Below are 16,948 nucleotides of genomic sequence, written 5' to 3'. Positions count from 1 at the left end.
GCTAATCATAGAACACGAGGATTTCCTATTACCAAAAATGGAATGGGATCAGCTGAGATTCAAGTGCCAGTTAAATTGCAGATTAAATGTAAGATTGCCCCGTAGTTATCCATAAGAAGACTGCAGCACTTCTAATGGAGTTTATAGCTGCCACTGAACATAGTAATCACATATTTAGGTCTTTTAGACTCCCAGCTGAATATAATATTTGCTACAAAGGATTGTACCTTATTATGGGACTAGATTTTATTTTCTAAAATAAATTTCAGGAAAATCTTATAAAGAACATATTTCAAAAAGCTCTGCATAATATTTAGCTTGTGAGGCTACGGGCAGTAAACTTTCTGGCCAAACAAGTGAGTGTCTGAGAACTACCGGCTGTAAAGGTTGCATATTTACTTGTATAGTTGAAAAGTTGTCCAAAGAAAATGGGAAAACTAATTTTCAGAAATCTAAAATCAGCCAGAGGCAGAAAAGGTCAAAATGCCAGATTACTGCACATTCAAAAGCTTCTTATCAAGGATCCACACACCAAATTGCAAACAGGGAGAAATTCTTCCATTAGTTAGCTTCTTCAGCATTTTGACTTTCCTAGTTACCCAAATTGCTATGGACTCCATCATAGCAGGTGTTTGTGTTGATACTCTTATAAATCTAGATAGACTCTTGTAAATACATTTTTGTACCACCTGTATTTTGCTATATCCTGCAAAGAATTGCATTATAGAAAATCAAACTCATTTTGATCAAAATTTCAAAGTCCAGAACAAATTTTGAGAGAGAGAGAGAGAGAGAGAGAGAGAGAGAGAAGTGTATATAATTACCGATCGAAAGGCTGCAACAATGAGATTTGATGGAAACAAATTTCTGAAAAAAAGAAAAAGAAAAACACAAAGAACAAAAATTAGGAATTGACAACAGTTTATAAACTTAATTGTTTGCACATTAGTATAAATAAAATAATGGCTGTATTAGGATTAAAGCATTAGTTCATCATTAACAAGGCCCAGAACTGTTCTGCATCAGCATTTTTAGGCCTAAATAGGCATACTTGCCTTAACAGCACATTTCAAAGAACGTACAAATAATTAACAATTTAATTAATAACTGTTTTCTTCAGCTGTCATGTGACACTTCCTACAAAATGTACAATGTTACAGAAAGTGCAATCCATGGCCAGTGATTGCCAAAATAATGAGTAAATAAGAAAATTATTCCAGTTAAAAATGCAAAAGAATCTTAATTTCAAAATGTTGTCATTGATATTATTTTATTTTTAACATGCCAGTGTACTTATGCATAAATGGAGAAACAAATATTTTTAGATACCGCCTTAAAGACACTTCTACACAGCTAGCAGTCTCACCCCTATACCCCCCATGGCAGCTTTGCTCCACTGTGTGAGTGAAGCCTATGCTGAGGTCTGTCCTCCCACATTGCCAGCCAGGGGTCCATCCAATGGGAATGTGCAAAAATGGCAAGTGCTCAACAACCTTTTAGTGAGCATTCCTGCTTCTCTGTTTCAGAAGGGAACTGATTTTCTAAAGAAGCAACTACTTAACTATTGTTATGTACATTAAATACATTTCTAATCCGTAATCAGTAACGGTATGGAAATCAAATATCAAATGTATAAGCATTCATAGAGGTATAATATCAAGAAAAGTCCTATTAAACAAAAAAGTATATATAATTTCAAATAGATAGATAACTTTATTTCAGTCAAAGACCAGCTTGAAACAAGGCAGAAGAAGATACAGCTATAAAGAAATAGCATACTTAAGTATAAATAAAATAAAGGTAGTCCTTGACTTACGACCACAACTGAGACCAGAATTTCCATGGCTAAGCAATGCGATCGTAAAGCGTGACATCATGTGACCACATTGCTTAGTGATGGCAATCCAGGCAGTCCCAAGATACACAGGTCGTTAAGTGGGAAGAGGTGGGAGTCATAGGTAAGGAGCAAAGGGGTGCTGCAGGGGGTGGGGGAGGCCTGGGAGGGTTGGCACAGACTGCACATGAGTTGGGGGGGGGTGCTGAGGTGTAGCATGAGCTCAGGAAGGCTGGGGAAAGAATATGCTGCAACTCGAGGGCTTCTTGGCATGCCAGAGCCCTGGGGCTGCAATTTTTTTGCAGCCCCAGAGCTGCAGCATGCCAGGAAGCACCTTTGTGCCATGCAAAGCCCAGCCCCAGCATGGCCCAGCAGCATGGCCCAAAACTCTGAGCCCTGGGAAGCCCCAGCTGCCCCAGCCCGATCCCAGCTACAGTTGTTCTCACCACCCTGCACTTCGAGCCCCCTGCCACCCTGCACTCTGCCACCCCAGCTAACCTTCGCCGTCTTCTTGCTCCTGCTGCTGATGAGGCGTGCCCACCCTGGCCCTTCTGAGGCAGCAGCTGGCCAGGTCAGGCTATCTTCCCCAGGTCGCACGAGGAAACTGCCATGCACGACCTTGGGAAGAAAGCCTCGTGCAGCCAGCAGCTGCCTAGTGAAGGACCAGACCAGGCATGCTTGGTCAGCAATGGGAGCAAGAAGAGGGAGAAAGTCAGCTAGGGCAGCAGGGGACGTGGAGTGCAGGGGCCCAAAAGGGCATAGGTGGGGGGAGATAGGTGGGGGGAGCTGAAGCACCCCTGTGGTCGTAAGTGCAGATGGGCTGCCAAGCATCCGAATTTTGATCATGTGACCGTGGGGGCACTGCAACGGCCCTAACTTCGGGCACCAGTCAAAAGTCCCTTTGTTCAGCGCTGTCATAACTTCAAATGGTTGCTGAACAAATGGGTGTAAGTCAAGGACTGCCTGTAATGCACTTTGTTAAGACTAAGATTAAAAACTAAAATTAAAATTAGCTAAGAAAAAGATAAGAAATCACAAAATATATATAATTAAAGTCTAAAGCTAGATGTTGAATCTATGGTGCAGTGAATTAACAAAATAAAAATAAAGCATACTATAAAGTCTAATAATCTAAAATATTGATAATTAGTTACAGCTAGTAATTTATTCATACAAAACCAAGGATTAATGGAACAGATACAAAGATATTGCTCATGTAGACCAGAAATCAGTTGTCCACACACATTCACAGCTGCTGCTTAGAACTTTGCTACATTATGTATAAGTCTTCTCTAAATTAACATAAAATTCCTCAGACTGGCCTGGAGTCTGTAACAACAAAGGGAAAATAAGCCTTCTTTGGGTATCACTATCAAATGAGCAATGTAACAGCACATGGAAGATGGATTCAATTGAACCATCACTACAAGGACAGGTTTGACTAGCTGTAGGAATTTTATTAAATCTCCTATATAGAAGCGCTGAAGGCATACTATTGTATTTGGCTCTGAAGAAAAACCTTTGTTGAAACTGAGAGATCAATGAGTTGATGTTAATTAGCTGGTTTCCAATTAGGGTGGTTAAACCATACTTGGATGGATTTGGGGATCCTATATAATGACATTAGTTTATTCATTGGTACAAGTACCTAATGATTCTTTTGGATGATTTCTGCAGTATATGCCATTTTTTTTCTAGGACAATGCCCTACGTGCATGTATGCGCTATGGATGAAGAAAAGAAGTTGCTATAATGCATTTCAGCAGCAAAGGATATATAAATGTGCAGCATGGAGTTCTTCTCTCTGGTTTCATATTGTCTATGTCCCTATCTTCTAAGATCACCAAATTAACTCTCTCAAATCTCCAAGAAGTGAAGTAATGATGCAACAAAACTGCCAAAAGAGAATCACACATTGGCTGGGTTCACACAGTTTACCTAACCTGGTCAGGTAAAGATCCAGCAGATGCATTTGCATAAGTCTGGTTAGTGTTACCCTTGGCAAGTTTTTTTATGCCCTAGTGAGTCATGTAAATCCAGCTTGTTTGGTTAATTCCCCAGTCAGTGCATTGAGTGAAGCCAGATAATGGGTTGATTTAGTAACTAAATTAAGAATATTGTATGAATACAGCTAATCTATCCAAGTCATGTCAACCAAGGAGTCAAGCAGCATTAGGGAAGGCCCTTGAACATGTCCATAATGGCAAAATGTTACACTACAGAAATACTTCATAGAAGACCACAGCATAACATAGTAGAAAATACTGGAAGAGGGAGAATAAAATCCAACAGAGGGAATTAACTCAGACCAGTTTCCCATCAACTTCCAAATATAAAAATCCGATTTGCTGTGATAGAAGGGTACATACAGAAAACTTTCTCCCGGAAAGGATAAAAAGACTGCCATTCGCTCACTCCAAAAGCAAGCTGAATCCTGCAAATGTCCTACCCCAACATATAACTTCAGATCAGCCCCACGCATCCCAAGCATCACAAAAAATGCACCAGCAGAATAAACAGCTCTAATCTGTTATCGAGAACTTTAAAAAAATGTATCACAGGTTAGAAGCTAACTCTATAAACACTGCTGGGAATAGGAGCTTTCAGGCCCATTGAGCTCAGGATAAAGGGAACCAGAAAGATTAGTGAAACAAAAAGAGGGCCCATTATCTGAAGCACAGTTAAGCTGTCTGGTCTCTGGTTCTATATTCAATTCACACTATATGAACTTTCCCACAGCCATTGGGAGATGCTAAAGTCCACAACTGTCTAGAAAACTGCATTTATCAGCAGTTTCGAGCTTTTCTGTTGTTTTTACCTGTATGAAAATGAAGGGAAATAATTTAGATTTTCTAAAAAACAATGCTTTCTTGTAGGCTTCATTTTTATCCCAGACAATTTCAATTAGACCTGATATTCCTGGTATTCCTAGAAAACATAACATCTTTGGATTTCAGTTTCCCACAATATCCTAAGCAAACTTGTAATAAAGTGTCCCATTCATAAGTTGATTTCTTTTTATTTAAGAAATGTATTAGTTAATTTTTTAATGAAGCCAAATTATTGTACATAAAACTATATAAGGAACATTAATCTTAAGACCATATTTGCTGAAAATATAAGGATGATTGACTGAAGAAAAGTATCTCTGTACCATCTTGAACTAACATCCAGGGATCTAGATACAAGGAAATGCTTCTTAATCTCCTTCAGCCTTGTGTGAATACAGAACAGCAAAGCTCCCCATGTCTCACATTTATTTGCCCGCATTTGTTGTACCATTAACAAAAGAATTTTAGTTAGTTTTCACACAAGGATCATTCTTTGCTTATGGGGACAGAAACAATTAAACAACCCAAGGTTTTTGGTCCTCCAATTTGTTTTCTCAATTAAAAAACCATTGATTTCTCTTAAAGTTATTTGTTAAACAGATAACATACCACATGTCCACTTCAGCACCAAGACAACCCTAACTATTTTTCTTATACACTAGTGGAATCTTTTTTCCCCTCTATATTGTTTTATTCTATTATTATAAAACACCAGTAGTACATTATATTATTTGGGCACAGAGATTTTTATACAGTGTTGATTGGAGATTATTAACACTCTAATGTTTAGATAACTTAAACTTTTAAAGACTAGTGCAATATCTGACTATGAATACTATACACAAAATGAAAGTCTATAAACACAAAGCAGTTCAAACCTCCCATCCCCAAACTGGAGCGTACAGAGGTATTCCACAATTCCTAGCTAACATGACCAATACAACAGAAGAACATCAGCTGGAGGAAGAGATATTCCATAAGCGTTGTTGTTGTTGTTATTCATGTTTGAAATATTAGATATTCAAAACTGTACTAATCTATTAAGAGATTTCTGGTCCCACTTGAATAAAGCTGACACTAGGCTACATCATGCACCAAGGATGTATCCATACAAAGGCCCGTCATAACATTTTTCCATAGGACAGAATTATTATGTTGAAAATAATTACATTTTGCAAGCTGTGTTTTAACTAAAAACAACTGATTGACTTGAACTGGTTATGGGAAACCTTCACAATAAGTTGCAAACTAATTGGCTAGCATATCTGTATTATGAATATGAATCATACAATTTTAAAGATCCCTCAAATACTGATACACACATACTCACAGAACCTTTTACTTGAAGAACATTCTTCTCGCCAAGTTAATTGTGGTAGTTAATTAAGGGCTTATTCTGATGGATAGAAACTTGAAAATCATTAATTTCCTTTAGTATAAAAAACTAAACTAAATGTACTATCAGATGTAACCCCACCTGGATTGATATCTGGTGGCAGTGATTCATTCCCTCATCACCATGCACTTAACTATAATGTGCTCTACATGAGGATGCCTTTGAAAGTGACCTGAAAACTGTAATTGGTACAAAATTGAGTAGCCAGGATGTCAGCAGGAAAGAGCTGTTACTGCAATGTTACACCAATTCTCAAGCCATTGTCTTGATTACCAACAGGTTTCTGAGTCCAGTTTGAAGTGCTGTTTTTTTTTTAACAAAGCTATATATGGCTTAGCTTCAGAACCCTTAGCAACTATCTCTTCTAAGAGGAATCTCTCTGGCCTATACAAGGGTGTAGGGGGAGGATATTTAGAGTCCCTATCCTATAAGTCAAAATGGCATGGACCCAAAGGGAATTCTACTGTGTAGTGGCCTCCATGGTGTGGAACACCTTGCCTCTACTGGTATGTCTGGCATGCTACCAACTGACCTTCCACAGCTGTGAAGATAGTTTGTTTACCCAGGTGTTTGGAGTACAATTTTTAACTTTGATATGATATTGTAACCTTGCCCCAATTCATAGCTAGGGGATGCTGGCACAAACAAGAGTTCTAATAAGATTGGAACTTGACACTATAGGAGATGACATACCTGCCTCCGAAGGGAGAAGCCCCATCTCAATCTTTCTTCTCTCCCACAGGATAATGTAATGAGCTAAAATTTGGGGAATGTCAGCAACTTTCCTCCCTTTTCGGCAGCAGTTAATGAAACAAGGGCAAGTAAATTCTGAGCAAAGAGATAATACATCAGGCATTTTGTTTAGTGACTGATTTGTCCTGAGAGAAGGACCAGCAAGACAGCTGTTAGTGGAGCTATCCAGTTGCTACTGATAGAGTTCCCAGTTTTCCCGAATTATCAGGGGCTTTCAACTCTTGCACCAATTTTATATCACAAAAAATCAGGCAGGCAACATGTCAGTCAACATTTACTCCTTATTCACATTGGAACTGAGCATTTGCTGAAAATAAAATGTTTCAGTCTTATCATAATTATAATCAGATATGTGACCCTTAGCTCTTTATTGGTGTGAAAAAGATTACCGATATGATCTACAATAACTCCAGAGCCCTAAGAACTCTGAAACATAACCCTACTTATAAAACCACAGGAAATGGGCTATATTAAATTAAATGAAGAGCTGTGTGAAAAACTGGCCCTTGAGCAAAAATGATTACATCACTTTTGGATACTTTGGTTTAGATTTAAGATTTATGCTGGGAATTTTTTTACTTATTGACTAGAACAGAAGTTGGCAAAGTCGCTCCTGTGAATGCCAGAGCACATGCCAATCTCCCAATTAGGTACTCTGGAATACCAAAAGTTTAAAATCCTGCTTAACATTGTGTTGATTAGTTATCTTTCCATTTTCACTATTCTGAATTTTGCAGAACAATTCTCCCATAAAAAAATGTGCTGAAAAATATGTACACCAGAGAAACTGCATGTAAAAGGCCTATGTGTTTTTTAAGTTTGATTTTCATGCAAAGAACCATACATTGATGAGGAAATGGGATAAAAGTAACTTGTGCTTCAAAAAATTCAAAAGTTATAGAGAGTAAAATAGGCATGTTGGTCTTTAACCTTTATACCACAATGCACTTTAGTTTTAACCATTTAATTTTAATCATTTTGATACACTGAGCATTTCTTCATCAATGTACAAATAAGTATTGTTTGTTGGCATAGTTATTCCCTAAGTGCCTTACAACAAAGAAGGTTTATCCCAGGCCAGAAAATTGTTATTTTCCATTAGAATCCCAAGGTATATTCAGCTAACCTCAGTGCAAAAGCCACACACTCCGAATAAGCAGATTCTGAGCCGTTTTGTGTACAAAAGGTGAGCTGTGCTCATACTCTTTCCACATTTTTTGTTGTAGAGTCACAGTTGCAGTCTTTTTGTTAATTGATTGGGAATAAGAAATTCCAACAGATCAAACTGGCAAGGGATCCTCCACTAGATCTAGATGTTTCTTCTGCCCACCCCAACCCTACATCCTCTAAGCAATTCAATGAGATAAGCAACCCATAAAATCTACTAAGCAACTCTGATGAATAACCTGGATGGGAGACCATGTAAGAAGAGCATATGAGCACAATTTTGCAGAAATAAACTGAAGACTTTTCTCAACAACAAAAAAATAAAAATTAATATTGTGGCATAGCTTTTAACAGATTATATGAGTTTTCTAAGATACAGCCTAAGATTCTACAAAAGCCTAAATTAATTCACATGTAGGTGCTTTATCTTACACATATTTAGACTCTGCACAGAAATGTTACAGACTGGATCAGATATATTCTTGGGCTTTGAGGGCCCTCTGTTTACGTTTCTCTTTTCCCAATTTCCTGTAAATTGAAAACATACCTTCTACATCTGATGAAATGGCTTCCAGTTCTTTAAATTTTATACCACAATGCACCTGTTAAGTAAACCTTGAAGAGCCCAAACCTGCATGTTATTAGGCATTTTAATTTTCTGATCTTATACTGGACACCTTTCAGGAATCATATTCACAAATCCTTATTCAGGAGGTTTTCCATTAATTAGCACTCATCTTTTGCCAGTACTTCACCAGCTTCAAGTTCTTTGCACAGCAAAGATGGAACACATACTAACTTCTAGCAAACCAGTCATATAAGCAAAGGATGAGGACAAAGTACATGATGAGTCCCTGCTATTTCTTATTTTCCCCACAGTCCAGGGTTAGTAGGCTCTATATCCTAGTATCCTCCAGGCATTTTGGACCATAACTCCCATCATTCCGACACACGTAATCAATATTAAGATGAGGAGAGCTGTATTTCCAAAAATAAAGGAGGAGGGCAGCAGCCTGCCTTGCCTCCCACAAAGGGAGCAGGCCAAGAGTCATCACACGCTCAGCCCTGACTCCTTCAAGTCTGCCTCTTGACTAGAGCTCAGGAAGGAAGCCCCCCCGAATTCCTTACCTTGCTAGGTCCAGAAAAGAGTCCACGGTTTCCTTATTGGTGGGCATGGCCCCATCCAAGCCCAAGTCTTTGCTATTGAGCTCCCCGGCGCCGACGCCGGGTTTGATGATGAAGGCCAAGGCAACGGCGAGCGCCGAGGCGATCAAAGTGGTGACCAAGAAGTAGGCGACGGCGATGCCGCCCAGCTTGCCCAGTGACCGAGTGTCCAGGCTGGCTGCTCCGGAGACCAGGCTGCATATCACCAAGGGCAGGATGATCATCTTCAGCATACGGAGCAGCATCTCTCCCGGAAAGGCCAGGTAGGTGATTTGAGCCCGGGTGAGCGGCATTTGCCTCATCAGGGCGCCCATGGCCACCCCAACCAGCACGCCGGTTACCGTCAAGATCACGATGCAGTTTTTCCTCAGGAACCGCCCGAAGCCCCGCAGCTGGAAGAGCTTCAGCCGAGGCCGCTTTACGCCCTCCTCTCCGGCCTCGAAGCCGGTTAGCACCGTCGGCTCCAGATAGCCATTCAGGCTCTCAGCTGGCTTCTCCATGCCGGTCGGTTCGGGTGGCGGGAGCCGCTATCCAACCCAACTCAGAAAAGGCGCACAGACCAAGCTGTGGTCAGACCAAAAGGCGCTGGCAGGTCCGCTCGAGAAGTCTTATAAATGCCCCTGCCCCGGTCGGGGTCCTCTCAGGGCCAGAAAGAAAGGTCAGCTGTTCCCAGCAGCCGTGTGCCCGCGGAGCACGGAGCGCCTTTTATGCAAGACGAGCCCGCTGGCTCACGCGCCGGAGTGCAAGCGAGGCGGCCAGAAGCGGCGGCGGCGCCCTCCCACCCGATAAGGCTGATGCAAGGCAAAGGCGCTCTGGGCTCAGCTCCGGCCACCCCTTCGCGCTCGGACCGCTCCTCCAATCAGTCACTCTGGCGCGGTAGCCCCGGCCCCTTCGGGAAGCCTCATGCAACTCTGCCGGGGGGACTTCAAGCGAAAAGGGGGCGCGAGGGAGGAGCGAACAGACTAGGGGGGGAGCGGTGGGGCCATTCATTTGTCAGGGTCGGGGACGAGAATCCTCCGGAGGAAAGGCGCGGGGTGCCCTTGGAGTTTTATTTCAGCGGCATCCCCTCGCCTCCCCTCTTTTCCATAAATGGCGACAAGGCGAGAATTGATAGGATAGGAAAGCGCCAGTCTGGGACCGCACCGGTTGCAGAATAACGCAGAACCCTCGAAGTGGTACGAACTCTGGACTGTACCACTTCAGGTTCTAAGGAGGAAGCGGTTCTGAACCTTTTCTTCCCCTCTAATGGGATTTCTCTTCCAATTAAAAAAAAAAAGCAAGCGAGAGAAATAGTTCACCTGCTTTTCTGGTTCTCAGAGGCGGGAGCAGGGGCTAACCCAAGATAAATGGCCCAACGTGTTTTCTGCTGCCTGTGATCTGAAGTGGTGCAATCCTTTGTACGGCATCCTCCCGTCATTCGACCCGCTTTATTCCTCCGCGCGTCGGTGGGAGAGAATGTGAGGGTTGGTGAAACCAGAGTCTTCCTAGGCAGCCGCGGGGATACACACTAGCTCCGAGAACCGAGGCCAGCGCTGGCGGCCAATAGCACGGCTCAAAAGAGCCCCGACTGGCCCTCCACGAGGGTCATCCTCGGAAGGTTTGGGCCCCCAACTGTGATAGGCTGCATTACCAACCAGAGCAGACAGGTATATCGCTGCTAGATGCCTCATCGGTCTGGGCTGCAAAGGGACTGGACCCCACGTTGCTGCCAACAGGCAGAGAAATGGAAAAGCTGACCCTTGGGGGGGGTGATGGCAGCAGGGAACGGTTCACCCTTCCTCTCCCTGATTTTGCTGGGGCAGCAGGGAGTCCTGGAGGTGGAAACCCATCCCTGGCAGCCGCCAGAAGCAGCCAGTCACTCCCCTGGGAAACAGCCAGGGCTGCAAAGAACAGGTGCTTCCTTTCTCTCACCATCTGGGCATCCTGCTAGAGAGAACAAGACCTGCAGTCTCCCAGGCCAGCATTCTCCTGCCAAGGGAGAAAGGCGAGACTGCAGCAGCAGCTGCCCCTTGCTTCAGCTTTCCTATTCCAGCCATGGGCAGAGGCAGCTGGCAGCGCAGCCCTTGACCCCGTTTCCACCTGGGGCCGGCCGATGCACCTTATTCTGCCAAGGATAAGCAGGGTCAGCAAACCATCCTTTGCCATCCCTGGCTGCTGGCTGAAATCACTTTTGAGGAGCAGCCATTGGCCCCTCTGCCGATGGGAATGAGAATGTGCTAACTGGAGAGGGCACCACTCTTCCCAGTGCACTGCCTGGATAGAGAAAAGGCAATTGCGTGGAGGCCTCCATTGCTGAACTGCTGGCTTGGGAGCTCCAGTTTATTCCCTCTCATTCTGGGCAACATGGCAAGTAGATCCAATCCCAGTTATTGCTGTGGCCAGAGGAAGAGATTAGGGAAAACAGTCACTGCTCCTTCCAACCAGCAACTCTACTCATTCAGCTCCAGCAAGCTGTCTTCCCTTACCCTGTCCTGCTAAGTGTGGGTAAGATTGAGTTGGGAGGTGAACAAGGAGAAGAGGACTTGGGGACAACCAAGAACTTTCAGAAGCTTGGAATGGGCTCTGTGTTTCTAGTGTCACTTAGACACTTAGTTTCTAGTGTCACCTCTGCTTGGTGTCATAATCTTCACATCACATGTTGTTATTTTGACTAGCTATAATGTATACAAATGAGGAGGTGTACAGCAGCCACCCCAACATGCTGGAGAGGAATTCTAAGAATCCCAGTCCTCACACATCTGAGCGATGGCCAGTGGGAAAAGACAAGTGTGTAATATACATTTGCTTTTGAAGAACTGCTCTTAGTTTTACGAAATTATAACTAAGCTAAAATATTTAGGTGGCTGGTACCTCATCAGACACTCTTCTACTATTCTCTGCACTAGTTGCCCCATTGACAAGTTGCCTTTTTTGGAAAAGTATGACCTTTTACAGAGTGGGCATTCTGAATGATACTGTTTCCAGATTCAGTAACAGAAATGAAAATAAGGATGTTTATTTGACTGAAGCCAACGAATTTCTTGTGAATGAACAGAAACCACAGTCCATGAGGGTCTAAAAGCATTCCTATTGTCTTGCCAAAGGATGCATTTCTAGCAGTTATTAGGCCTTTCCTCCTTCCATTTGAGACATTCAGAATGGTATGAATCTGTGTAATTTCTCACACTTTATGAGATTGATTGATTATGTGCCATCAGGTTGTTTTCAACTCCTAGCGACCACGTAGATAGATTTTCTTCATAAACTTTATGAGAAGCAAGGCTGTACTTCTCAAAATACAGCCATGCTGTAAAATAGTCCCAAATGAGCTGGATGGGTATAATTTAAGCAGGTATACAAGCATTCCTACTGGTTCCATGAACTCTTTTTGGACCAGACAGTCTTATAATGATAGTATAGTGTTGGAAGGTACTCCAGACAGTATTTTATTCATATTCCCAATTCCAAAACATCAATAACTAGTATAAAATGGAACTGTTATGATGTCCATATCCATAAACATCCAGTTTCTTTGAACTCCTGAAATTAAAACACTTTTCTCACATTGAGGAAAACATGATGAAAAATTAAATGATCAAACATATTATTTTGCTGAAAAAGAACCAACATGACTTCTATAAGACTAACTTATAAAATGTCTTTGATTGTTAACTAGCATGTAAACAGGGTGATCCAATAGACACTGTTTATTGGACTTTCAAAAAGTGGTTTGACAAAATCCCCCAACAAAAACTTAGCAAAAAATCCTTTGTGGATCAATAATCCATAAGCACAGAAGAGGAACAGACAGTTTTTGTACTGGAGGGCTGTAAATAGTGGAATCCCTTTTTACCTTTTAACTTACACAGAAATGATTAGAAATTAATACTGCTGTAACAGAAAAAAAGATATAGCATTCATGTCCTCATAGGCACTGTGGGAAGCAATTTTACTCCTTAATATTCCTCTGCAAGTCTAGCATATGAGATAGCAGAATTGCACACTCTGGATCAACTTCCAGGGTCACAGTTACCCCATCGGTTCTACTTCCAATCTCTCTGCATTCAGCTACTTGAAAGTGTAGCTTACATTCATAATGATATGTACATTATAGGGTCTCCACATGATTAGGAGTTCTGCATAAATTTCCAGATTCCATGGAGAGCCTAAGCATATGTAACCTGTGCACACAGGCACCCCAATTCCAAATTTCATACTGAACATATGGATTGTACAATAACTCAGGTGGGGCCAGTGTGCAGTCTTGTGGCTTCCATTGTGAATTGGAAGTACGTCTGAAGTTGTTTGGGTGAATGCTTTGTTTCCATTCTCCCCTTCTAATATCAAAAGCGCATATTAATCTTCCACTGGATTCTAGAAGTAATATATTACATACAGAAGGAATAACTTTTTAAAATAGTCTAATATTTCAGGAAGAAAAAGCAAAGATATAACCTTTCCTTGGCCATGTGGCACGAACACAGTACACTGTCAACAGTACAATGATATTCAGGCAAGGTAATGTGAAGGCAGAGCAATGTCAAAATAATCTTCTATGTGACTTTTTCAAACAATTAAGCATGTTGTTATATAAAGTTGAATCAAGTATCCTGCCAGAATGTCAGGTCATTGTAATTTAGCAGATTTGTTTTTCTAATTGTAAATATTTTCTAAAAAGTATTTGTAATATTAATATTTTTGTTTGTTTCCCTAGTCCACTCACAGTTTTCAGAGATCTTCTCAGGTGAAACTGGTATCTTCATTTGGTATACAGTATAAGTAGGAATAGCATACGTGGCAGGACAGATATACTATTATTTCTTTCAGCTTTATATTATCTGGTGGTTTCATTGAGACAAATTAATGAATTCTGAGATCCAGAAATCTATTTTAATTACATACATCTTTGCTTTTCTGTGCTGCATATGGTCAGGTAAGCTTGAATGTGATGGAGACCAGGAAACGTAGCCAAGGTTGAAAGAAATGCAGAGTCTTGTGCCTACAGTACTTATCTGGTTGCAAAAGCTAAGTTAATTCAGTTCAGTAAACAAACCCCATCCTGAACCCCTCTGATTCACAGCAGTTCTCCTTCATCACAGCAATTAAGCTTGAAAATAGGTCTTTTATGGTATGTATGTATATTTCATTTCTAACTGCAGCAGGGCGAGTTGGTAGCTGGGGACATTAGATTTAACCCTCCCATCCCTACAATTTTCCTACAATCCCTACAATACAATTTTCCAAACTGCATCCCCCTCCCCCCTGCAGGTTCATTTATGTTCAATAGGCTTCAGCAGGAGTTTTTTTTAGCCTTATTTCAGCACTGAGGAGACCTGTGCGTGTACTTATATAAGTGTATGCATACAAACGTAAGTGTGAGAGAGAGACAGCATATGGGCATGTATGTTTAGAGAGACAGGCAGATAGAAGCATCAGAAAGGATCTATGGTATGCAAATCAGGCTTGGCCAACTTTTAGCCCTGACCATGACAACTGTATCACCCTCTGGGTGGGGGTGGGGGTGGGGGTGGGGGTGGGGAAAAAAAACCTCACTGCTGTCGTAGAGGGTTGTACCTTAATCTCTGAGTTGTGGATGGATGTCTTTTATCTCTAGCACACACATGTTTAAGACATAGGGGTGGCTTAGAATGAAACCGATACCAAGAATGCTGGGTTTTGTGTTTTCTCCCATTCTATGGTTAATAAATTGTTTGCCCTTAAGTGCCTCTTTTTTAAAAAAAATAGTATCAACACAAGCACAAATGTCAAATAATGTACAGCCTTCCAGTTTACAGGGTGCAAGAGGTGGCATTCATTTTGCATAGCTGATAGTATTTATGGTACTTACGAATTTCCTAACATTACTTTGTTTCTAACATTACTGTATGCTTTCAGGTAAGTCTAGGAGAGGCTACTGTAAAGAAATGCAACAGATAGAGAACAAGCTTGAATAATGTAAGATAAGAGATGGGAATCCTTGGCCTTCCCAGCATCACAATAATGATTATTGACCTTGCTCCCTTGGGGCTGCTGAGGATCCGGTCCCAAACATAAATGGGCTGGGGGCTTACGGAAGCTTAATCTACCATAAGAAGTCCTCTTGTTTTGAAAAACAAAAGGATCAGAAATGGGGATGCAAAGCATGATGATGGTTCCCCCTTGCATAAAAAAGAAGGGCACTAAGGAGTTGTTGGAAGATGCTGAAAGCTTTTGTGGAGCTCTAAGAGAAATAACCCATTATTTGTAAGACCTACAAAAGTCTTTTCTTGTGCTGAATTGAGAATGCAGGGAGCAGGGCTGAGCCAAAGCAATCAGAAGGTTGAAGCTTGTTGTGAAGGCCTTGGCAGTGGTCATTTGGGCCACATGGCAACTCCAAGCCTCGCTGATTGAATTTTAAATGGGAACCTTTGGAGGATGACAGCTTGTTCCAGTATATTGGGGAACCATAAGTGAAAATGGATTTCAAAGATGTGAGCCAGCAACAGCATGGCAATTCTTTCATCAAGGGAGATAAAATGAACTGTCGAAAGGAAACCAATTGTAGGGAAAGATCTTGCTTTGTTATTTAGTAATATGAAGTTGGGTAGAAAGTCTTTGATCTGAGAGCCTACCAAGACAGTACTTATCTGTATCATCTTATCTAAGCCATCTTAAATGTCTTGGAAACAAGCACAAAAGGAGAGCAATCTGGTAATCACTTCATTCCATTAATTTATTAATTCACCAAAAGATGGCCATACATCAGGATCAGCTTTTCCACGTGTTATTTTCAGATCTTCAAACACTGCAGCTTTTCCCATTTTAGGCCAGGCTGAGGAAATATGGCCCTTGATGGGTGATGAACTACAATTCCCAGCATTCCCCACCATTGTCCATCCCTGCTAAGGCTACTGGCAGTTATAGTTCAGCAATATCTGGAGGCTTCTTCTGGTCTGTACTGACATTTTAAGTTTGACTCTGTCTCTGAAAGCTGCCTTAAAAATAGCCTACAAATCTTTAAAACAGATAAATGAGTAAATGCAAGTGAAATATTATCTGTGCCATGATGACAGAATGTAACTCTCTAGTAAGACTGAGTTGAATCAGATACCCTCCATACCCAAATGCTGCATCAGTTCAAAACCGGCATCAAATTTCTGTGTTCCCACAACACAGTAACTCAGGAAGCTGAGCTGGTGAATACCGGCTTAGCTCCTGCTCTGAAGGAAGTGCTGTGAAGATTGCTGTCTCCTGCAGCTGAAGGCAGGTACGAAACTCCTACTTCCTGAGATTTTTCCCCTCCCTCCTTTAGCTGTGGCTGTGAGCTATGTCCTCCTCCCCAGCCATTGTGAGGAACAGCTTTGGTGGTTGCGTGCCTTCCCCACTGCAAAATGGGGATGGAAAGCTGGCTGGCTGTTGTCTTCTGCCCTCTCCCACCGGCCAGCTGTTGAGAATTCAGGATGCTCAACTGGGAGAACAAAGCATAACAGAAAGGACTCACTTGTGGCTATGCTAAATTGCTGCAGAGGGATTCAAAGGTGAGGCCAGTGGCCTTTGGTTTCCACCAACCAAGTGTCTCTAGATTCCCTTCTGATTTGACTATATGCTTCAGATTCTCCCTCAAGCTGTGGGTGCACTTAGATCTTTAGTAGACTTTGGCTCTAAGATAAAATTTGGCCCAAAAATTAATGATTGGAGAAGTCAGATCAAAATGAGAGGGTTTGCTTTTAAAAACCAGAGGACAAACTTTGAAAAAAATGTGAAAAAAAATTAAGCATTGTCAGTTATGCAAAATGTCATTATGTGAGCTGGAAAGACGTAAAACATCAAACAAAATACTTTAAA

General features: G+C 41.7%; 1 protein-coding gene across 2 annotated transcripts in view; it reads right to left on the bottom strand.

Moving 5' to 3' along the window:
• SLC1A4 (solute carrier family 1 member 4) overlaps nt 1–9,954 on the bottom strand; it is a 34,921-nt gene extending 24,967 nt beyond the window's left edge. Inside the window, exons 1-2 of one of the 2 annotated variants that reach the window (XM_015888362.3) lie at nt 9,110–9,954; nt 825–867 (exon numbers count right to left, since the gene is read on the bottom strand). In XM_015888362.3, coding sequence (XP_015743848.2) covers nt 825–867; nt 9,110–9,645 — 579 coding nt within the window. In that variant the 5' untranslated portion in view covers nt 9,646–9,954. The remainder of the gene's footprint in view (nt 1–824; nt 868–9,109) is intronic. The other variant, XM_025167702.2, reaches the window with a different exon arrangement.
• Between the last annotated feature and the right edge of the window lie 6,994 nt (nt 9,955–16,948).

Source organism: Python bivittatus, unplaced genomic scaffold (assembly GCF_059951505.1).
Source record: "Python bivittatus isolate LINGU-HERP-01145 unplaced genomic scaffold, Pbiv_v1 ctg000020_np1212, whole genome shotgun sequence".
Classification (NCBI taxonomy): domain Eukaryota; kingdom Metazoa; phylum Chordata; class Lepidosauria; order Squamata; family Pythonidae; genus Python; species Python bivittatus.
The sequence above is the reverse complement of the archived record's forward strand: the minus strand, read 5'-3'. Positions and strand labels throughout refer to the sequence as shown.